This window comes from Schistocerca americana, chromosome 4, assembly GCF_021461395.2.
Source record: "Schistocerca americana isolate TAMUIC-IGC-003095 chromosome 4, iqSchAmer2.1, whole genome shotgun sequence".
NCBI classification, from domain to species: domain Eukaryota; kingdom Metazoa; phylum Arthropoda; class Insecta; order Orthoptera; family Acrididae; genus Schistocerca; species Schistocerca americana.
The window spans coordinates 398856584-398881366 of NC_060122.1; the positions used below are offsets into that span (position 1 = coordinate 398856584).

At 41.2% G+C, this 24783-nt stretch overlaps 1 protein-coding gene across 2 annotated transcripts in view; it reads left to right on the forward strand.

Moving 5' to 3' along the window:
• LOC124612882 (glutamyl-tRNA(Gln) amidotransferase subunit B, mitochondrial) overlaps positions 1-12559 on the forward strand; it is a 121285-nt gene extending 108726 nt beyond the window's left edge. The window contains exon 9 of one of the 2 annotated variants that reach the window (XM_047141330.1): positions 11671-12559. In XM_047141330.1, coding sequence (XP_046997286.1) covers positions 11671-11892 — 222 coding nt within the window. In that variant the 3' untranslated portion in view covers positions 11893-12559. The remainder of the gene's footprint in view (positions 1-11670) is intronic. The other variant, XM_047141329.1, reaches the window with a different exon arrangement.
• Positions 12560-24783: the final 12224 nt, after the last annotated feature.

Genomic DNA, 24783 nt, shown 5'->3' on the forward strand with positions numbered 1-24783 from the left:
CATTTTCTTCGAGGTAATTCATAATGTTCGAATACAGTATATGTTCCAAAACCCTACTGCAAATTGACATCAGTGATGTGGGCCTGTAAGTCAGTGAATTACTCCTATTTCCCGTTTTGGGTATTGGTGTGACATAAGCAATTTTTCCAGTCTTTAGGTACAAATATTTCTATGAGCGAGCAATTTTATACAATTGCTAAACATAGAGCTACTGTATCAGCGTACTCTGAAAGGAACCTGACTGGTACACAATCTGGATCAGAGGCCTTGCCTTTATTAAGTGATTTAGGCTGCATTGCTGCACTGAGGATATCTACTTCTATGTTTCTCATCTTGGCAGTTGTTCTTGTGAAAGAGTTTCAGAAAACTGTGTTTAATAACTCTGCTTTAGTGGCACAGTCATCAGCGACTTCACTGTTGTTAGTGCGCAATGAAGGTATTGATTGCGTCTTGCCACTGGTGTGTTTTATGTAAGACCAGAATTGAAGCACACGCTATACTTTGAACTTCTGCAAAACTGGGGGGTCACTAAAATGATCCAATTAATAGTTTAGTCCCTTTGTCAAGTAAAACCTCTACCCATACTATTTCGCAGGAATTATCTGCTTCAATTTCACTACAAGGTAAACTGCTTCTGAGAGCAATAAATACTCCACTACCAACTGTATTTAATCTATCCTTTCTGAACATTGTTAGGTCATTTGAAAAAATTTCAGCTGAACTTATTTCAGGCTTTAGTCGGATTTCCATACCTGTAACTATTTGAGCTTCAGTACTTTCTGTTAGGGCTTGGAGCTCTGGTTCTTTCCCAACACAGCTACAACAATTTACAATCACAATACTGATTGTTGCTACAACTACCTTACTGTGTTTTACCTTTCCCCTTTTAGATGGACACCCTTTCTGTGGTTTCCCGAGACCCTCTAACCTAAAAAACTGCCCAGTCCCTTCCACACAAGCCCCACTACCTGTGTAGGTGCTTCCTGTATGCAGTGGACTCCTGACCTATTAAGTGGAACCCGGTAACCCACCACCCAATGGCCAAGTCAAGGGATTTGCAGCCTACACATCACAGAACCCCCTGGGCCTCTGATTCAGACCCTCCACTCACCTCTGCACCAAAGAACCACAGTCGGTTCTACAGATGATGCTGCAGTTAGTGAGCTCCACCTTAATATGACGGAAGCCAATGGCCTTGGTGTGCTGGCACTGCGAATGGCTGAAAGCAAGGGGAAACTACAGCCATAATTTTTCCCGAGGGCAAGCAGCTTTACTGTATGGTTAAATGATGATGGCGTCCTCTTGGGTAAAATATTCCAGAGGTAAAATAGTCCCCATTCTGATCTCCACGTGGGGACTATTCAGGACAACATCATTATCAGGAGAAACAAAACTGGCGTTCTACAGATCGGAGTGTGGAATGTCAGATCCTGTAATCGGGTAGGTAGGTTAGAAAATTTAAAAAGGGAAATGAATAGATTAAAGTTAGATGTAGTGGGAATTAGTGACATTCAGTGACAGGAGGAACAAGACTTCTGGTCAGCTGAATACAGGGTTATATATACAATATCAAATATGGGTAATGCAGGAGTAGGTTTAATAATGAATAAAAAAATAGGAGCACTGGTAAGCATAGTGAACGCATTATTGTAGTCAAGATATACATGAAGCCCATGACTATGACAGTAGTACAAATTTATATGCCAGCTAGCTCTACAGATGATGAAGAGATTGAAGAAAAGTATGATGATGTAAAAGAAGGAGTACTACAGATGTCCAATGGTGAGGGCGTGTGGGCGTCGACATTGGTGGAAATCGTGTGCGTAGGCAGGCGCACCACAGGTACTTCCATTTCGAACGAGGTGGGTTGTGCAGGTGGAGCGGCTAGAGGCAGGTCCACTTCGTAGTCAGTCAGCCACCGTGGCTGGATGTGACGGCGGCCAGCCCGGGAGTAAGCGGGCGGGGCAGTCGACGGTGTGGTGGAGGCGTGTGTGGCCCTTAAGTGGATCAAGTCATCCGTAAAAATGAAAGCACGTAGAGATGCTTGGTCACACTTGTGCGGGAGTGTGAGGTTGTGTGCAATGTTGACATGTAAGGGGCCGTCCGATGACGGGACCTCGGTATTTGTCAAAAGAATGAGCACTCGGTCATCGAAAATCACTATAGAAATGTCATTCACTCGGTGCGGCGGCACGCTGCAGAACAAACTGATAGTAGGTGTGTGTGTGTCTCTGATGTTGTGGGTGAGGGTGCAAAACCTGCGCAGGGTGAAACAGGGGGCGAGGTCGGGAAACCAGCGAATGGTGGTGAACAATCTTTGGTGGGAGAGGTGTGCGGTGAGGTTGATGAGAGCACATCTTCATTCTTGATCAAGGATGGATCACTCTCGATCAAGGATGGATCGTCTACAGAGTCCAACTGTGGCGGTCTGAGACCATCAGGGTAAATGAAAGCCGGTTTCAGGCGATGCAGAGAAACTGTCTGTGTGCGGTCTTTAATTATGATATCAAAAGTCATGTTCCCATGCCACAGGACCTTGTAGGGGCCAAGATGAGGAGGTTGAAGAGGCTGCCTAACTGGATTATCACGCAGCATGACGTGGGAGCAGTCGGAGAGTGTGGTGGGAACATAAGTCTCGCGTGTTGAGTGACTGATGGGCGGGTGCAAACGCATTTGTTGAAAATGCGTCACATCCAACAAATGAAATATGGTGAGGGGGGGAAGATCCTCGCTAACTGGAGGAAGAATAAGTTCCCCCTGGTAGGACCGGATCCTCACCAAAAACAATTTCGGATATAGTCCCCTGTAGGTCAGGTTTATAGGTCGAGCGTAGACCAAGTAGCACCCACGGGGGAGGCATGGAAGGGCCGTCTTGAGGGTGCAGTGTCATCTTTCCACCAACCCATTGCTTTGTGTGTGATAGGCGGTAGTATATATTTTTTTAATACCACAGATATTGCAGGGGATGGTGAAAAGGGAGGATTCGACTGTCGACCCTGATCGGTGATGGTAGTGGTCGGGCACCCGAAACGAGCGATCCACAAGCCAATGAAAGCCTTGGCTACTGTCTTGGCAGTAATGTTAGGGAGAGGGACAGCCTCGACCCAGCGAGACAGACAGTTGATAGTTGATAAGATATATCTATGGCCCTCCAAAGGAGGAAGAGGCCCGATCAGATCAATATGTATGTGACGGATTCGTCCTGCTGAAATATCAAACTTGTCTAGAGGTGGGGAGGTGTGGCGGCTGATCTTGTTGCACTGACAAGGAACCCAGCTGTGTGCCCAGGTTTGACAGTCCTGTTTGATATTCTTCCAAACAAAACGTTCTGACACAAGACCTGTGGTGGCTCGAACACCCGGGTGGGCTAGGTTATGCAGGGCGTCAAAAACCTGTCAGCACACCCCGGGTGGGAGCAAAGGGCATAGGGTGCTGGTCGAAGAATCACACCACACCTCGTCGGAAATGCCAGGAAATTTAGCCTTTGTGCAAACAAGTGACGTTTATGGGTCTTGTAGGAGAGCCTGAGAATCTTCATCAGAAGCTTGCAGGGAGGCCAGATCGGAAAGATCAACGATGTGGGAAACAGCATTGATTTGCGAGGAGAAATCCACAGCGACATTATCTGCACCTGTGATGTAATGGACGTCTGTTGTGAATTGAGAAACAAGGTCAAAGTGGCGGTAACATCGAGGGGGTGGGTTGCAGAACGCTTCTGCCAGTGGTTTGTGATTGGTGAGGACGAAAAACGAACGTCCCTCGACATCAGGGCGGAAATGTTTGATAACCTTGTAAACAGCAAGGAGCTCTCTATCGAATGCAGAATATTTTCTCTGTGCCATAGATAGTTTCTTAGAGAAGAAATGGAGGGGAGAAACTGTGTCACCCTTGCATTGTTGCAACACTGCCCCCACCGTGATGTCGCTGGTGTCCACAGTGATGAATAACTCGGCCGAGGGTTCGGGGTTGGCGTGTGTCACAGCATGAGCTAGAGAAGTCTTAAGAGCCTTGAAGGCCTCTAGCATTGGAGCAGTCCAAGATACGGGTTTGATACCGGAAGTTTGTTTGCCTGATAGCGTGTCCGCCAGGGGTGCCTGAACAGCAGCGGTGGAAGGCAGATGTCGACGACAGGAATTGATGGTGCCATGGAAACGGCATAGCTCTTTGTAAGTAGCCGGGGGCGGCAGAGACATGATAGCCTGCACATGAGATTTGGGAGGCTGTATTCTGTCAGCGGAGACAGTGTAACCTAGGAAGGAGACTGACGCCTGGCGCAACTGAAACTTGCCTTTGGTGACCTCGACACCGTTGGAGTTCAAGGTCTGGAGGACTGTAGACAGATGATTTTCATCTTCCTCTGCTGAGCTGCTGAAAACGAGAATGTTATCCAGATAAGCAAAGCAAAACTCGAACTGTCGCAAGATAGAGTCAATGAAACGTTGCCATGTTTGCGCCGCATACTTTAGGCCGAACAGCATGAAGTGGTATTGGACTAAACCAAGCGGTGTGACAATAGCCGTCTTAAGAATGTCTTCCAGCGTCATGGGAATCTGGTAGTAGGCACATTTACTGTCAATAACACTGAAAATTGTGGCGCCCAATAACATATGAGTGAAGTCATTGATGTTCGGCACTGGGTAATTGTCCATGACAGTACAATCATTTAAGCATCTGTAATTGCCACACATTTGAAAAGATCCATTGTGTTTGGGGATGAGGTGGATTGGTGAAGACCAGTTGCTGTCTCAAGGTTGCAGTTCATTAATCTGCTTCCAGGCCGCACGCAACTTGATAGGGTTGAGGCATAGAACCTTATGCCTAATAAGAGGGCCGGCAGTGGTAACTATCTTGTGTGTTGTTCCATCAGTGACGGAAGAAACTGAGAACTGCACATGAGAGTCCCAGTGCCGAGTCTTCGAACGAGTAAGGGGCAATGAGGCATAGCCGTTAGCATGAGTGGGGAAAGGTAGCACGAAAGTCACATGTCTCTTCCAGGAGCGTGGCATACACTTGTGTGGAGGGGGTGGGTGCGTGCGCAGTGCCGAGCAAAGGGGAACGGGCGGCAACTGTCCGCGGTTAACCTTGCACTGGACAACCGGCACGGGTGAAAGCAGTGCTGGTGTCGCACTTGGGGCCACAATGGCGACTGGGTCATGTGGCCGGTGAGTGAGAGAGGGGGAATGTTTATCAACATGCACGGTAGCTGTCCGAGAGGTGGGCGTGGTCGCAACATGCGCGTGACTGTCATTAGCAGCACTGTTTGAAACATACGGCACTGAATGAGGTGAGCGCAACGGGGGGTTGGAATGTCACACGCAAGTAAAGTTTGTGGACCAACCTGGTGACAGTTCGAGCTAGACTTGACCGAGCAATCTTGTTTAGGGGGTGGCACTGAGGACTGCATTGCAGAAGTGAGGTATGAGCCACAACGAACTCGCTGTAAGTGGATGCGATGCGTTGTTTCAGCTGCTCGTTGTCCTGGCAGAGTTGCATTGCCGAGTCATATTCTGAGAGTAGGTCGGTAATGCAGGTCACAATGTTGCCCACGATGGCAGAGCACTCGTATATGATATTGTATGTTGCAGTGGAAAGAGAGCGTTGGACATAGGTGCGGGTGCACGGTATGTGAGTGTTCGTAGGATGGTGGAGCACTGAACCCTGTATGGCATTCGGAGATAGTTCATAATGAGACAAAATATCCATACTGAGGATCGGTTCATCGATGTCAGCAATGTAGAGCGCCCACGCAAAACATAGAGAAGGAGATGGGGTCACCATAAACTTTATTGAGCCTGAGGTAGGTAACGTCAATGCATTGACAGATCGTAGAAGTGACTTCGTCTCTGAAGAAGCGCATGGAGCCATCGAAGTAGGTATGATCGACATGTCAGCACCAGTGTCGACCAGAAAAGCTAGACCTGACCCAATTTCAGGCACATAGAGACGACCACTTGGTCGGGTGGACGAATGAATGGTGCGTAATGTAAGAGGACGCCTGTTAGGTTTCCCACTGGACTTGGCGTCTCTTAGTTCCTGCGGTCGGCATTTGGGTGTTGGCATGACAACCTGCACTTCTTGGCATCTTCGCCGAACACTTTGTGCTACCAGCAGAAAGGGTGAGCAGGGTGAGGAGGAGGTGGAGACTGTGACAGCGGGGGCGTCTAGTCCTCATTGACATGTTCCAGAAAATAGACCGGTATGTAAGGTGCGTGGGCAATCTTGGAGTGCTCAGATAGCGGAGAGAGAGAGCCGACACTGCCAGGAGAAGTAGACGAGGTGATGGCGGGGCGAGCCCTGCCACTGCCAGCCGAAGCTCAGTATGCGGGGGCAGCTGTGCTGACAAACGGTGTGGAATGAACTCGCTGATGTTGCTGCAGCAGCAGATACAACTGGTCAGTGATACGTAGGTGGGAGCTGAAGGACTTGAATGAGTGTGGTAACAGATTGATCTGTAGACCGGTAGGTAGTTTGGCAGACCACACAGCCCATAGTGTGGCGTCAGGCGTGGTATGCTTGTTCATGAGCAATCGAAGGCGGCGCCAGAGTTTTGGAGGGGCTGCGTTCCCCCAGGTGCTCCACATAGAAAATCTTCATTATTAACTCTTGTGGCGAGCAGGCAAGTCATTCCATTATAGTCTTCTTTGCAAACTCGTATTTTGGTGTAGGCGGCGGCGAAAGGAGCAGGTCACAAATCAAATCCGAGTGGTCATGGAGGGTTGTGACGAGGCAGAGAAACTTTGAGTTGTCGTCAGACACATGATGTAACTCGAACAGATGCTTGATGAGCACGAACCACGATGCCGGGTTGTCCTCATATAAGGGCGGTAGCTTCAGCGGGCAGCCAGGAGGGGGTGACGACGGTGGCTTCGGTGTCTCCTGGGGTAGCGGCTGAACTGGGGTTAAGTCAGAGGCCGGCATGGTAGGCAAGCGAATCTGTAGTAGCGGCAGCTGGCATAGTTGACTGTGTGTCATGAAAACAGGGCACGGCTGGCATGAACGGTACTGTGGAAACAGGCGGATGGATGGCACATGAGGGGAGCCTGGAAACTGGACCGTGAGTGACGAGTGCTGGATGGAAATGACCCACTTCCGGAACAGGGCGGGAGACCAGTGAGGCAGGCAGGGGTGGTGCCGTGGGATCGGCAGGCGGTTGAGCAACTGGAAATGTGAGGGGGTGGGAGGGATTGAGAATGCCACCTGCATGGAAACTATCTGATACATAACATGCGGTGGGCCAGTGAGGCGAGGTAAGGGGTCCATGTTACGCGAAACACTGAATTGTGCATGTAAATTGGACACAACTGGAACACCACATGTGCGGAATGGATCCATCACAGTTGGTGGCGTTCCACATGGCCCTGATGGATGGCTAAACAAGTGTTCGAGTGGAGATCACTTTGTTCTTGAAACACTCGAATTGAAGAGACACAATTCAAACTATTGTTCAATTCACATTTCACTGGCGGACGGACATAATCCGGTGACGCGAAGCCTGAGTCCATTGTACGCTCTATCAGCGTAGTTGATTACCATTGAAAACTAATGAGGTTAGCACACGGCGTTGGTTGAGAATGTGAATCACTGTGCATAAATAATGAATAAGTCATTGGCGAAGAAACGACGAAACTCGATGAGTGGAGTTGTGCTTCCACATCTTCAAACAAGGCATTGTTGTCATTGCGTAGTGCATATAACCTGTTGCATAAACACCGGTGCAGAAGACGCGAAACACGAACGAACTGCCGGGTCACCACTATGGGAATGGGATCAGTAATCGGGATATAGAAAACTTAATTCCCATATATGTCATAGCTTGTATATATTTACACTTGACACTGCGTCCATACAGAATGAAGTATGGCAAAGAACTGACTAAAGTAAAGTGAAGATGGAGGCTCGACAGAGCATTTAGAGGTCACAGATATTAAGTTTCATGGCCGACATGAACTATCGTTGCCACAGGTATAATGGCAATTACAGTAAGCCGTGCACTTCACAGTAGTTTGCAGAAAATGGGTGTAGACACAGATGTATGAATACTAATATTTCTGGTATATTGATGTATTGTTGGCATCCTCGATTGACACACCACATGTATATATATAAGTAAGGCGAGGACAGCTGATGATCCCTTGAGTGCAGATGCACAGCAGGCTCAAACTCTTAGGGGAATTGGCTAAATACTGTGAGTAGTGAGGATAATACATTAGTAGTGTGTGGATAAGTTGAGAATTTTGGTCTGATGGTAGTCATGCTAGAGTAATCCATGCAGTTGTGATGATCATTGTGTGTAGATGGCACAGTGGTCAGCGCATCTGCCCAGCAAGCAGGAGACCAGGGTTTGAATCTCGGTCCAGCACAAATTCAGCTTTCCCCGTTGATTTAAATAAATGCCCACTTGCAGCAAATCCCTTAAATTGCTTTGTGTCTTGATACACAATGTCTCCTCAGCAATGATTTCATAGTTTGTAGAGGTGTTCGCATAGTGAGATATACATATCACCCATGCCTCTTTGGCTGCTCTATCTGCCGTATCATTTTCTATCAGTCCCTAGTGGCCTGGCATCCAGCAGAATGGCATCACATAGCCCAGTGGCTGCAAAAGGAAGAAAATGTCCCAGATGCTTTGGAGTGATTTTTCTGCTCAGTACAGCTACTAGAGTGCCTGCAGAACACTTATGGAATCGGAGCATACTGACACATGATATTCATGGCATTTCTCTATTTGCCACTTTTCTTTGAGAAGTTGTTTTGAGTACTGCTAATAAAAAAGCAGTGGTAAGTGATAAACAAGAGAACATCCAGACGTGAAGATTATTACCTAAAATATTTAAAGTGCCTGCTGATCTAGTCCCAACAATAAACTGAAGAAGGAGTGGTAGTTGTCCTTTTCCATCAGCTGCCAAATATGGAAGAACCATTTCTTTGTTGTGGGTTTGATACTATCTTATAGATTTAGTTAAGGGTTTGTGTGTCACTGCAATTTCAAGTCTTAAGTTGGTAATGTTTCCTTTCCATAAAGAAAACTAATTGCATGTTTGGGACAAAATTTGCTATCAACTGTATTGAAGGATCACTCTACTGATGCAGGTGCTGGATTGAGTATTCGTTTTATATCATGGACATGTATAGCAAAGCTGTATGATGTCCATGTTCACCACGAAAGGCTGTGATTTTACAAATCGTGTGAGCTCAGAAAAACATGGCACAAAGCCAAGACAAACAGTTCAGTATTTTAGTATATAATATTTAGCTGTCAATTTTTCTTCTTATTCATTATTTGCTGGGCATCAAATTGCACTGGATGTAGTGACGCAGAGTACATTTAAATTATTTTAAAAGGAAAAATAAGAAAAACAAGATGAGGTAGTAATGCAACTATTATCACTGCATATGTGTGAAGTTATTTAAATGTGAAGTTTTAGTCATGAAATCATTATGTCTGCAATATTTCTAGTCTGTGTCAAAGTTTCAGCTTACGAACAACACATGTAATTACAGTGTCACAGGCTTGCTCACAGAAACATCAGTGTTCATAAAAAGATTGGCAAAACTGGTAGCGATAGCAACAGTTCTCTCAGACTGTATAGTGTAGTCTGTATGTTAGCTGATACTGATGTTTGTAGATTTCACTTTCCAATCTGATGAGTTATTGACCCTCAGTTCCCTGTGCTCATCAATCCACAGGTAGCTCTCCACAGCCCATCTGGTCATGCATCATCACTTTCATATGCCTGAGAACATAGATCCTTCAGCTTTAATCTCTGACTTAGCTCAAGCATTTTTAGGTGGTTGGAGTGGTTGTAACTATGTTCTGGGTGTATGCATTCTGCAAAACCACTACTCATAAATAAATAGAACAAGTACATGAACATTTTTTTATTGCAACACTCACATAACATACATCCAATTCAGATAAAACACCTGTGAATCTGTCCAGGCTGCAGAACTAAAATCCATAGATGAACAGTCACTTCCAGAAATAGACAACCATCCAGAGACCAGTTACTGTGTCACTGCCCAGGTTTTAGTGATCCCTATTTCTGCTGGTGGTGTACTTGTGGGCGATAAGTTCTGGCCCAGTGGCAGCGCTCTTCTGACTTTTGCTAATGTGAGCTCTGGTCTATGTAGTTGATGCCCTCTGACTGAGAACTGGTGAAGACAGGCTCCTGGCTTCCAATGATAAACTGCTGGTTGTTGAGGAATCCTGAACACTTGGCTCCACTGATGATGAGCTCTGCTGGATTGCTGGTGAACTGAGCCATGAGGTATAAAACAGAATTGATCACTTCAGTAAATCTGTACTCTTGGCTGATGCTGCAGGCAATGATGGTTGCTCCACGCATTGAATCTGTAAGCAGGGTGATGTCATTGTTGCATGTGATTAGATGTGGCAAAATGATGTAATCAGCACTGTTGACTTCTGGAGACAGCCACCGAAGTTCTCATCACTCTTGGCCTTGCCTTGATATGGGGACATTGACATACCTCTATGACGGAGCGGTGGACAACCTGCTAGGGGTAGTGATGAGATATACAACAATTCTGATGACTTTAGTTTTTACTTTGTTTCAGATGTGCCATAATGCCATCCCTTTATAACCTCTCTAATGTTCTATCTTCAACAAACATTGCTGTGAACTTCTATGAGATTTGATTGAAATGCCTTCTGTAAGACTTCCCTTGAAGTTGGCTGTTCTTGCTGTCAGCTCATGTGATCATAACAAATTGATTCTAGAATAGCAGCTCTGAACAGAGTGGTTTTCACTAGTACATCAGTGGTCATTTATCTACCTGTCTGGCCAACTATCATCTGTTCCTTTCACAGCCTACCTTTACTGTTAATGGCTGTATGATCTTGTCCAAATTGAACTCATTCCTATAGCAATCATTTGTGCCTCAAAAGGGTCCACTGTTGTAGATAGTACCTGTACCTACTGACATCATTCTGCTAAAATATGCGCACTATCGTGTCACAACAACAGTTTATATTTTGGAAATTGAGGAACTGGGCACTGGTGTTGTCAACAGAATGAAGAGTGTACTTTACACTATTAAATTTTATGAGTAGCTTCATTCCTTAAAGAACAAAATGCAGACCTGTTAGACAGCATTCTCAGTTGCAGGTTAATGGGGATGTGCATTTCACGTATGGTATTGGAGAATTCAATCCAATATCATTTGTGTAAAGAGAGATATGTAATATGAGGCTCCCAAAAGAGAGAACATTTTATTCTGTAAATAGATGTTTGAGAAGGACATAACTTTTTCACATTACATAACCTTCAAGGGCAGGTAACCTGAAGAAAACATCTTTGCTTCTCTTTGTGACACAAATTGAATTCATCTTGGCCTAACTTGTCCCATCTTCAACCATTTCCTCTTTCCTCTGCTGTTAAAGAACCTGTTGTTCCAAAATATAAGACTACTCATAGTTATTTTTATGTGGTTGTATCAGCAGTAGTTGTACATTGTTAGCCTGTCTTTATCTCTGAGAATTTGACAAGGCAGTGTTTACTACCTTGACAGAGGGGAAAAACTAAACTTTGTACTCAGTTTAGTTTTAAATTTTCCTGTATCTCATGGTTTATTAATATGAAATATATGTATATACTGGTGTGTTCTCAGCTCTTTAGGGTATTTTTTTTAAAACAGTATTTTTTCTTTCAGATTGTCAGCTTAAATCATTGGAGTCAGATAATACATCCAGATGAAATCAACAAGATTTGCAGAGATGTGTTATTAAAAAATCCTAAGTTAGTAAAACAGTACAAAAATGGAAAGAAGAAAGTACTGAAAGCTTTATTAGGAGAAGCTGCAAGGTCAACAAATGAAAGAGTTAAAATGTCCCTAGTAGAACAACAGCTTAAGACAATGCTAGACAAGGAGTAGGGTTTCTTCAACAGAGAGAGAGAGACAGAAAGAGAGAGAGAGAGAGAGAGAGAGAGAGAGAGAGAGAGTTTTTTTACTTCCAGTTAGGTGTATGTTTGTAAGAACTGACATCGTTGGGTGATGGAGACACAGCAATCTGTGTTATTTCAAATAAATTTTAATAGTCTTGATCACAGTAAAACGTAATTACAACCTGGTGATTACCAATTTCAGTTGAGTAGCAACCATCCGCAGATCTATTGAAATAAACAAAAATATTATCTTTCTGTTAATGTGGAACAATATCGTTAAAAAATTTACATTTTATAAAAGTCATAAAACATATGTTAAAAAAATCATATCATGATTACACTCAGACTGCCACCTCAGTACAGCGTTAATGACAAAATATCATTCTAGTGTAAGTGTGCTATGTTTTTTCCTATTTTGTTTTTGTTTTTATGTCTTTATAAAAATATATGTCTTTAAGTACTGATGGGTTTCCATGTTATCTGAAAGGGAATGTTTCTGTTTATTTCTATAGCTTTGAGGATGGTTGTGTCAACTGAAACCGGTAATCATCAACTTGTAATTACATTTTATTGTGATCAAGAGTATTAGGATTAAATAATATTTATGTATGTGTATGTGTGTGTTTACTTTCAGATTTGTACAGTATGCAGTGAATGCTGTAAACTTATCTGTAATTTTATTTTTTCTAAAGATTTCAATTAAAAATCTGATGACAATTATCACTGTGTCATATTTTCTCAACATTCCTCATTAATAAAAATACATGTATGTATATGTACAAATTGATTACTGAATGTCTGTCTTATCTTAGAGAAGAAACAAATAGCTTAGATAATGACCCTTTGTGAGGTGTTTTTGTAGCTAAAACAGATATTGTAGCAGCTGCAAGAAAAGTAGTACCACTTTTTTTTTCTTTATGACACAACTTGCCTCAAAGTACCCCACCTGGAAGAGATGTAGGAGCCAGTCCAAGTGGATTGATGGTAAGTCAACTGTTCATGTCTGTGTTAAGCCATTGTGTGAAACATGAGCAGCCAACAAAGGAAAAACTGAAAGTAATAATTCTGTACAATCATGAATCACGCTTTCAGATTGCTTCCTTGAACTATACTAAAGATAATGCCACTGTTTTCTTAGCCTTCCTTTTACATTGTGGTCACAAAATCAAGGCCTTAGATTTCTACATCTGCATCCATTCTATGCAAACGATCATAAAGTGCATGGCAGAGGGTACTTCCTGCTGTACCAATCATTACAGATTCTTCCCATTCTATTTACATGTGGCGTGTAGGAAGAATGATTGTTTAAATGCCTGTGTGTGCACCATAATTAGTCTAATCTTGGTCTTGTGATCACTATGGGAGCAATACATATGGCTTTGTAGCACATTCTTGATTCGCCATTTAAAACTGGTTTTTAAATATTTGTGGTAGGATTTCTCATGATAGTTAGAATCTATCTTCAAGCACTTGCCAGTTCAGGTCCTTCAGCATTTCTGTGATACTCTCCCATTGGTCAAACAAACACTGAAGTCCATAACTATTCATGTTGCCCTTCCCTGTATGCTTTTAATATTCTCTATTAGTTTTGTTTAATATGAGTCCCACACAATTGAGCAATATTCTAGGATGACCTGTATTTGGACCTGTAAAGGTTAAATATAACATTTCCTGCACTTATCTCATTAGTAATTTCAAAGGAACAACAGCTAATGCACCAACAATTACTGTATACAACAGTGCAAGCCTTGTAAGTGTAGCATATCCTTTGCATTTATAGTCTGTAACATTTTGAAAGTCTTTAGTGTCACCTTTCAGCTCAAATGTATTAATATAGATTTTTTTGTCATCTTTTGTAATGGGCAGACTTATAGCTGTTCAGCAGCAAACAGCAGATGACTCACATGGAGAAGATACAAGCACATGTGCAGATGGCAGTTGGAGAAACTTGGGCATCAGTCAGAAGAAATAAAAAAATTAAAAAATTATATATTCTGTGCAAGTTTGTCCATGTCCTAAGACTGGTGAAAGAGAAACAACAAGAGATAGAAAGAATGGAAAATCAACTACCTATACCAGTACAGCTGTTAAACAACAGTTACAGACACATCAAAAGACGAAAGGTCAAAACAGTTACAAAGAATAGCAAATATTGGAAAAGAGCAGCAGCAACTCAGAAGATTCTGATCACGTCCAGTACATTGACTACTAAGGTGCTGATTTGTACACAGATGGTAATGAATATGATTAAACTGTAAAGAAAGGGCATTATTGTCATTAAAGTACAAAGGAAAGCACCTGTGAGTCATTACGATTAATGTTGCTCAAGCGATTAAAGTGTATGATGATGCCTGTGATGTTAAATTTTGTAAGAGTTGTTTCAATTACAAAATTTGAAGCTGCAGATGAAGGTATCACATTTGCTTCAAATGAAGTAATTGTGAAACTACCCAATCCAGTACATAGATCTGTGACTCGCTCTCAGAATAAGAGATGGTTCCAGATTGATGTCACTGAATTCAATGTTTACTAACTTCACTATTTCCATGTTTATTTTATTCGTAAATATAATCTTAAATGTGTATTTTAGCATTTTTGCAGTGTATTGGATGCTGAAATTTATTTATTTAACTGAGAGATCCAGTTAACCCTGACAATGGTTCACTTTACCTTGCCACTGGGACTATGTGGTCCAAAATTAATGCCAAAGTTTTTTCCAGTTCTGTAAAATGTGTATGAGGTACTGCTAAAACAAAAGCACTGTTGTTATACAGGGTGCTTGGGGAGCAAAGGTCAATATCTTACACAGTGATACGAGGCTAATCCCAAAAGTAAGGCCTCCTATTTTTTTATAAGTACAGAACTCTGTTTGTGTGGCAGTTGGTCACACTGTTATGAAGAGTGCTTCACGCGCTGTGTGTAAACATGCGCACACTGCGCTGAGGTGCTCAGCCTTGGCTTAGCAGCCATTGAGAATGGAGTTCCCATTGGATGTTGCCGCCAAGTGCTAATTGCACGCAGTTATTCGGTTTTTGAATGCAAAGAGCACTGCACCGATTGAAATCTGTCGCCAATTGGCGGAAGTGGCGAGTCATGCATGGATGTCAAAAATGTTTGTAAGTGGTGTAGAGAGTTTGCAGCTGGTTGGACCGAAATTCACAACAAACAAAGGAGCGGGAGACCGTCAATTTCTGAGGAGACAGTGTTGAAGGTTGAGCAAAGCACGCGTGAGGATTGTTGGATCACCCTGGATAATCTCTGAAAATTGGTTCCTGAGGTTTCCCGAAGCACCACTCACAGAATTTTAACGGAAACATTGAACTACCAGGAGGTGTGTGCAAGATGGGTGCCACGCATGCTGACTGAGGACCACATGCAGCAACGAGTTGATGCTTTCTTCACCGCCTTGCAGCCGAACAGGACAACTTTCTGGACACAATGGGAAGTGCATCCATGTCAGTGGTTAAAAGTGGGATGTGAACACAAGCGTAAAAAGTAAATTTCTCAGCTCACCAGTGAAAGAATGTATTTAATAAGTAAAAAAAAAAAAAGTACTTAGTTTCTGACGTGTTAATACTTAACACATTTTGTTCAGTGTTCTCCCAGTGAGTAGATTCCAATCCTGAAGTATGAAGGCCATGCAAAAAATAAAGACTAGTTAGTTACACAAAATGGAAAACACAATATTCATTGGAAAGAATAATTCTATTACATACATGAAGCTCCTTTGGAACCTGAGCTTCAGACTTCCCTTTTAGTTCTCTTCTGCCACCAGTTCATAAAATCAGGTGGTCACTGCATTCTCCAACTTTTTATCACTTCCAAAATGTTTACTTTCCATGAACTTTTTCAGCTTAGCGTAAAGGTGGAAATCGCTAGGAGTAACATCCAGATCAAAGGGTGGATGACCAAAAATTTCCCATCCAAATAGATCCCGTAATTCTTGAGATGGGTATTGTTGTGAAGAAGCACAGTTCCTCCAGGAAGAATTCCTCGCCTCCTGTTTTCGATGGCTCGCCATAGTTTTCTTAGAGTCTCACAATACTGATTTGCTTTGATTGTACCGTCTTAATGCAGAGTGCAGCTTTCTGATGCTGCACTTAGCAGCCCATCATCCTGTCCCTGCGAACTCCCATAGGTAGCACTACAGCAGCCTCTCCATCCCTGCCCCATGCTTTTTCTGTCCTCACCCACCCCTGCCAAGACTGCTGCTCACTGCAGTCCCAGTCATGCTTTAACATCTGGAGATGACAGTGCTGATGTATATGTGATTTTATGCTTGAATGTTTCATTTACATCTGACAAAGGGCTTCATCTGACAGCTGATAATATGACGCAATTTTCTTTCAGTGTGTCTCTCTACCACTCAGTGTTTCCTCTGTGTGGGGTGGGGGGTAGCAATCTATCCCATTTCATGTTATTATATTCTATCCCTGATATTTCATCATTTGACTTTGTAGGTAGTAAGTTATAGTGTATCAATTGCTTCAGCTTTCCAAGGTTACTTTTATATGTCACCATTTTCCCACTACCACAAAATAGGGGTACTGTGGGTATCAGTCATATGGCAATTGCCTCCTGGTAATAAGTCATATGTGTACCAAGTTTGGTTGAAAGTTCTGCCATCATTCCAGAACTATGTTGGCAGAATTTTGAAGGCCAACATTTTCTACCAACTTGTGTTTCTGGGCTATCTGAGTTGTCAAATGTCACACCAGGTGGACACACAGTGGAAATTGTGTATGCAGAAGACATAGGTTGCATATAAATTAGTACATGCAGGGTTGCATTCTTTTAAATAAATGACCAATGCTCCTGTATTACTATACCCATGGAATATGTAAACATTGTTGATGGAATATGTAAACATAGTTGATACAAAGATGGTGTCCTCTTAAAAGAAATGAGGCATTTATGCACTTCGTATTGTGCTATCACTTACGAATCACAATTGTGGTGAACAAATGCATTTCATAAAAGTCCAGGTGAAAAAGTGTTGCCCTTTCTAAAATATTGTATTACTGTGGACACAAGTAAACAGCACATGCCACTTCTTTATAGATATGAAATTTAACACTCGTGAACTGTTCCAGGCTCTTGGAAGGATAAAAGGTTGGTAAAGCATCTCTATATGAGATAGAAAGTGGTAGTTAGAGTAGAAAAAGATGAAACTGAAGAGATGGTTACTGGAAGGGGTGCTGTATGTCACCAGAACTTTTCAGTATATATGCTGAAAAGGTAACCAATAAGGCTGTGAAAAATGAAAAGGACTAGTAGTGGAAGGAGAAAGAATAAAAACCATCAAGTACATTGATGATATGACTTTGCTAGCAGTAACAGAGGAGGAGCTCCAGGTAGTGATGGAGAGTATTGTGAGTGTGGGTAAAGAGTTTGGAATGAAAGTAAGCATTGGCAAGACCAAAGTGATGAGGATTAGAAAAAAAGATGACACAATTAGTTTATCACATGATGGAGTGGTATTAGAACAGGTTCAGTCATTCCAGTATTTGGGAAGCTTGATAACATCCAAAGTGGCTGTACAGAGGAAATGAGAACCAGAATCTCCATGAGAAAGAGAGCCTAGCAAGCCTGGAAAACTTCCTAGAAGCAAATAAATCACGAAACACCATTATTACAATGCTGCCTCACAGGTATGATCTCATGCACAATTTGTGTGTAAATAAGTTGATTCAAAAAACAAACATTAAAATGAAACAAATGTGTGCTTGTTTTGGTAAATGTAAAATATTAAATATAGGCAAACTGAACAGAAGCCTACATACCAGACATGGTATGCACCTAAATTTTGAAGGCAAAAAATTCATGTGTGACAAAATATGGGAAATTATCAAAGAAAAAGACGAATTAAACAAAATTCTCAGTCACAGAGTAAACAATGATGTTTTTTTTAGAGGAAAGCATAATAAATTAGCCCTTGCATATCAGAATGTCCAGTATGTAACTAATAAAACAGAGCAGCGGAATGTTTACCTAAATGAAAGTAAGCCACACCTCTTCCTAGTGAGTGAACTGGGATGCAAGGAAGAGGAAGCATATGGTTACAGGCTAAAAAATTACAAACTTATAAACTTGTACTGCAGAAAGACACACAAAAGTGGCAGGGTAGGCATTTATAGTAGAAATGATGTAAAATGTGAAAAAGTGAAATGGATAGATGATGTGAGTACTGAAATGGTATTTGAGGTTGGAGCAGTAAACCTAAAGTATGGAAACAACAGTCTTATTATAGCAGCACTGTATAGGTCACCTGGAAGTAACACAGAAGAGTTTCTAAATTGCCAACAGGACTTGTTGGAGGGGACAGCAGTGCATAAAAAACACTTATTGCTTGTTGGAGACATCAACACAGACTCATTAAATAATAGTGTTAATTATTTGTGCTATATGGATGTATTACAGTGTTATAACTTTAAACAAATGAACTCAGAACCTACAAGAGTCTCTGCAAATATGAAGACATGTATTGACCATGTTCTCACAAATGTAGGAAAAGAGAAAGTAAATGTAAACGCCTTAGAAAACTAAATTTGTGATCGCAGAGCCCTTACTATACAAATTGATGTAGGGAACATAGATGTAACTGAAAGTAATACAGTTATATATATAAAAGAAAATTTAATTATTCTAAACTTAAGATGGCACTAGGGAATGAAAAATGGGAACCAGTGTACCTACAATGTAATTGAAGTGAATGAAAAATGGGAATATTTCTGAAAGTTATTCAGTAACACTTTAAATGAAACCTGTCCTTAGTTAAAAAATTAAATAAAGCTGTAAACCATAAAGCCGAGAATCTCCCTTCTGAAATTACTGAACTGAGGGAGAAAATGAAAGATTGCTATAAACTTTTTACAGATACTAAACTACAATATTTCACAACAAAATATAAACTGCTCAGAAAAACATACAGAGAGTCATGGCTAACCTAAAAGCACAGAAATATACCTCTGAAATAAGGAACTCTAGCTGTATCAGTAAAAGTGCCTGGAAAATAATGCATAAAGAAAGTGAGAAACAGAATTCCTGTGAACACAGCGACATAACATTAAAAGATAATGGTGAAGAAGTAAATGACTCAAAAGAAGTGTGTGAGAAATTTATACAAAAGTTCAGTACAGTTGGTACAAATGAAGTTCAAATCAAGCCACAAAATTTTAGTCTTGGAAAATCTAGCCAGTCCTTTTATATCCATGGCATTACTGAGAGGGACATCCTAGCAATCATATCAGCACTTGTGGCTGGGATGACATTTCACCTACACTGCTAAAGGAATGCAAGGATGAATTAGTGAATTAGTGAAACCCCTGACTCACTTGATAAATACCTCCCTCAGTAATGGTGTGTTCCCTGACCTTTTGAAAATTACTAAAATTTTACCAGTGCATAAAAAGGGATTAAAAACTGACACGAAAAACTACAGGCCAATATCATTAACCTCAGAACTAGGCAAATTGTTAGAGAGAGTAATACTAAATCAAGTTGAATCATATTTCACCAAACACAATCTGTTAAACAACCTACAACGTGGATTTAGAAAAGGGAGATCTACTACAACAGCAGTAGCATCTTTTATACATGAAATATTAAATAAGCTGGACAAAAGTGACAAGGTAATAGGTACTTTCCTAGATATTAGTAAAGCCTTTGATACTGTGAATCATACCATTCTTCTGTGTAAGCTAGAAGAGTACGGGTTGAGAGGACTAGCCTTGAAACTACTTACCTCATATTTGAACGACAGGAAACAGTGTGTAAAGCTAACTTATAAAAATAATGAGCAGCTCCTAACAACCAAATCAACCTTCAGGGCACTTCAATGTGGCATGCCTCAAGGAAGCATACTAGGGCCTTTTCTGTTCCTTGTATATGTAAATAACTTATTTGAACCCCAAAATTGCATGGTTGTAAGCTATGCTGATGACATATCCTTCATCAGCTGTGGCAGTGATATGCAGTCTGCAGCTAACAGCACTGAGATCAGTTTCAATACTCTGTCCACATACCTTACAGCAAACAAGCTTCTTGTAAATAAAGACAAAATGGTAATAATGAAGTTCATCCTCAGTTATAATGCTGCCATAACTGATACTCTATTTAAATCCCCATTGGGTCTTCCATATACAAATTCACATAAATTTTTGGGCATCGTTGTTGATGAACACTTATCATGGAAAGAACATGTAGAAAATATTTGCAAGAAAATCAGTAGAAATGTGTATCTACTGAAATGGGTCTCAGCCTTCTTGGACCATGATACTTTAAGGCAAATATATTTTGGGTTGATTCATCCATGCCTTCAGTATGGTATTGAGATATGGGGTGGGGCATCAGCAGTTCATACAGATAGACTTTTTAGATTACAAAAAAAGGCAGTAAGAATGGTAGCCAAAGTAAAGAAGAGAGAGCCTTGTAGAGAATCTTTAGAAAATATAAAATTCTTACGGTGTACTCCATGTACGAGGGCTATCCACAAAGTACATTACGTTTTGGAATTAAAAATAAATAAAGTATTGGAAATTTATTTTATTGTATACAGATGAAAGCCACACTTAAATACTACTTTTCCACATAGTTGCCATTTAAATTAAGACACTTATCGTAGTGATGGACAAGCTTGGAAATTCCTTCGTCGTAAAATTCGGCCGCCTGCGTCTTCAACCATGTGGTTACCTCTTCTTGAAGTTGTGCGTCGTCATCAAAACGCTGCATAGCCAACCACTTCTTCATTGCTGGGAATAAGTGGAAGTCGCTCGGTACCAGGTCGGGACTGTACGGTGGATGAGGAAACAACTCCCACTTAAAAGATTCGAGAACTTCACGAGTGGCATTTGCCGTGTGGGCGCAGGCGTTGTCATGAATCAGCGAGATCTTTGAGCCCAACTTTCCCCTGCACTTGTTTTGTATTGCTCTTCTGAGGTTGTGCAGAGTTTGGCAAGAGTTTATTGTAGTGCCTCTTTCCAGGAAATCCACAAAAATCACACCTTTTCGTCCCAAAAGACAGTCGCCATCACCTTCCTTGCCGACATTGTCTGCATGCATTTCTTGGGTTTTTGGGGGAATTTGTGTGCCCCCACTGCATTGACTGCAATTTTGTCTCACAGTTCACATGCTTAACCCATGTTTCATCACCAGTAACGATGCGATCGAGTAATGAGTTGCCATCTTTCTCGTAAGCGTCCAAAAACGTTAACGCTGCAGCCATTCGCTGATTTTTGTGAATCTCTGTCAAGATTTTAGGTATCCATCTTGCACAAAACTTGTGGTAACCAAACTTTTCGATAATGATTTCGTGCAACAAACTTCGTGAAATTTGTGGAAAACTCATAGAGAGTTCCGTTATTGTGAAATTACGGTTTTCACGGACCGCAGCATCGACTTTTTCGACAAGTTCGGCAGTCACTATGCTGGGTCTTCCACTTCGCTCTTCGTTGTGAACATTAGTTCGGCCATTTTTAAATTTTATGACCCATTGACGCACTCCACCATCAGTGATTATGTTGTCGCCATACACTTCACAAAGCTGCCGATAGATTTCTATCGGTGTACAGTTTTTTGCAGTCAGAAACCTTACTACAGCACGCACTTCACACTTCGCGGCATTTTCAATTAACACAGACATTTCAAACTGTCACAGTAAATCAACAGAGTACAGCATGAAGCTCTCACTTGCACGGCAGGATGCCAACTCAGCGGCAGAATGCCATGACACCAAGATGGCCGCACTAGCCCCGCCCCTAACGGACACAAACGAAAACGTGATGTACTTTGTGGATAGCCCTCGTATATACGGCAGACAGTCATGTTCGTGAAACAAAATCCTGAATTTAATATGACAAATAGTAATGTACACAACTATGATACATGGAGAAGGGAAAATTTTCATAGAATTGTGACCAATAAAAAGGCAACGGACCACAGCCCACATAAAATGGGAGCAATTTTCTACAATGCACTACCCTGTGAACTCAAGAAAGCAAATCTAAATATGCTAAAGAGTAGACTGAAGCAATTATTAATAGAGAAGTGTTGTTACTCTATAGAGGACTTTAATCTGTAGTGCCATCTTGGAAAACAGTGTGTATAGACAATGTCTCCGATCTATCAGTGGTATGAAAGAATGTAATTATACACTGTATTATGTGTACTGTACTATTATAAGTATAAGCTAAATTGTGTTACACTATAGAGGAATCTACTTGTAGTGCCCTTTTGAAAAATAGTGTGTACAGACGTGTCTGATCCATATGATGTCATGAAAGAATGTAAATATTTTACTGTATATGTGTAATGTAAGCTAAATCTTCCTGATAATGTCAGAAAACTTTTTGTTATATGGACAGAAAATAAATAAAAGCTTTTGGGAGGGTGAAAGGTTTGCTGACAGCCAGAAGCTTCCCCATCACACTTGGGAAGAGGTTTGTCAATTTTTTTTTTGCGTGGAGTGTGGTGTCTAATGGTTTTGAAAGGTGGAAAGTCAAATAGAAAGATCACAAATATTTAACCAGTTTTGAGATGTGGTTATGGAGAGGAATGAAGAAAATGAAACATATTGATAAAATGAGAAATGATGAGGCACTGAGCAGGGCAGGACAGGAGTCATGAAGATGACACAGAAGAGGAAAACATGTAGGGTGGGTCACATATTATGTAGGAATTGTCTGCTACAGAGAATCATGGAGAAGAAAAAAGGTGGAGAGGAAGAAGAAGGTCTGTAATGCTAACATGTGTGAAAAGAGGAAGAAGTTACAAGCAAATGAACAGGGATGCTCAGGACAGAGAGGTAAGGAGGACATCCAGTTGATGCCTGTCTGAGGACAGATTTACTAAAAGAAGAAGAAGAGATTACCTTCCACTAATGCTGAAGTAAGTTTAAGCCACACTCATTACTTCCTTATAAGGTAATGAAACTCTGACCCTTTCATGAGACCTGTTAAAATTAGAATTTCGTATGTTATCACCCAAATTGCACATAGCAGCAAAACTGTTACATATTGTACCAGTGACGAATTGAGGATGATGCTGATTGACCAGATGAAAATTAGGGAATGCTTATGACCAGATGAACATTAGGGAATGCTTATGGAGCTATTTTGAGATCTCATCCAAGAGGTCTCCGTATCTGCCCTACTATTGAAGTACCCTCAACAAAATTTATATTTCCAAATTCAGGACAGCTCTAAAGTCCATATGACCTTATGGCAGAATTATGGAACTCCCAACATTGACTTGCAGCCGGGTGGTAAATCTGAGGGAGACGTTTGGGTTGGTTACACCAAGCAACACCCATTTAGCAGTAGTTCATTTATTCTCCTAAACACATGCAAGGCTCACAAAGAACTGAACATGGCAGAACAGCCCAAAGACAATGCTCAGAGTCCAAAGACAATGCTCAGAATCCAAAGACGAATGCATATCGATGCTGGTGTCGACCTCATTGGTGCCACAAATCCAACAAATTGCTCAACTCATCAAAGACAGACAAATGACATTTGAAACCAGCTATCATTGTGCCATTCCTCCAAAAGACAGGAAGCTCTGCAGAATTTTTCAGTTACCATCCAATCTAACTCATGAGACACACAACGGAGGTCTTTGAATGCATTATTGGTTGTCATTTGAATTGCTTTGTCAAGCTCATTAGTCAAAAGCTGGATTTGTGAAAAACTGTTGAATGGCTTCTTGTTGAGAAGCACCAAGAAAATAACAGCTCGCTTTATATTCCTTTCCTGGACCTCAAGAAAGTCATTGATCATTAGTTAGTTCATTCATTCATACATCATGTTCTGCAATCCCTTCAAGAAGAACCAACTTCAGGAAGTGGAATGAGTCAAAGTATACATTAACATAAGACAAAAACATCATACCAACCTAATCTGTAAACTGTATTAACAATAAACCATCACTATAATGCTGAGTGCTAATAACATTTATGTCATCTAAATTTAATTGAGAAAATTAATAAGAAAGGTGCTGATGTGAAAAATCTGTGATCTCCTCAGCACTAATATGTAGCTGATATTTAACTGCTACTAGTAGCTTAGCATGTACTTGATTACAATGGTAGTTTTCAAAGAAAATATTTTTACATCTGTAAATACTGAGTCCTATTTATAGTATGCTATGACTTGTCACCCAGCTTTATAACAAACTCTGCTATTTGTCATGTAGCTACCAGACCTTCTGAAATTTTTAGAAAGAGTAGCTTATATGGAGTATGTTTTTATTTTATTTTTATTTATTTCTTGTATTAGTAGAGAACCTAAATTTCTTGATTTGTGTTAGATGGGGGTTTGTTGTGTACCTTGACACCAGATTACATGACTCTGATGCTAATGCTATACAAGGAAGCAAATTCCACATGAAAATTAATGTTGTGTTTTGTATTGTGATTGTATAGATCATAATCCACCTGAAACTGATTTGTGTTATCAGTAACAAAAATAATTTTTTGGGGAATAAGTTGTTTGGAAGTGAATGTAAGAATTTCATGATCTTTAAGAAGACTTCTGCAAGATGCACAGCTATCTGCTTTGCACAATATTCTTGCTGCTGTCTTCCACTGAAAAACTATTTTATTTGGTTTAGGAGCATGATCCCACAAAAGGGAGTGAAAATAAGCAGATGTTCTTTTTTGGGCCAAAACAGTGAGAGATGCTTCTGAAAACATAACATGCTGAACTGAGCTTCTTCGTTAGTTTATCTGTGTGTTGAATCTATTGTAACTTGTTATCCAAATGACCCAAAGAATTTTACAAAGGGTGTTTCATTCAGTGTATGACTATTAATGTCCATTTATGGTTCTAGAAGGTCATTATTGCTTGTTTGAAATTGCATAATCTTAGCCTTTGTGAGATTAAGA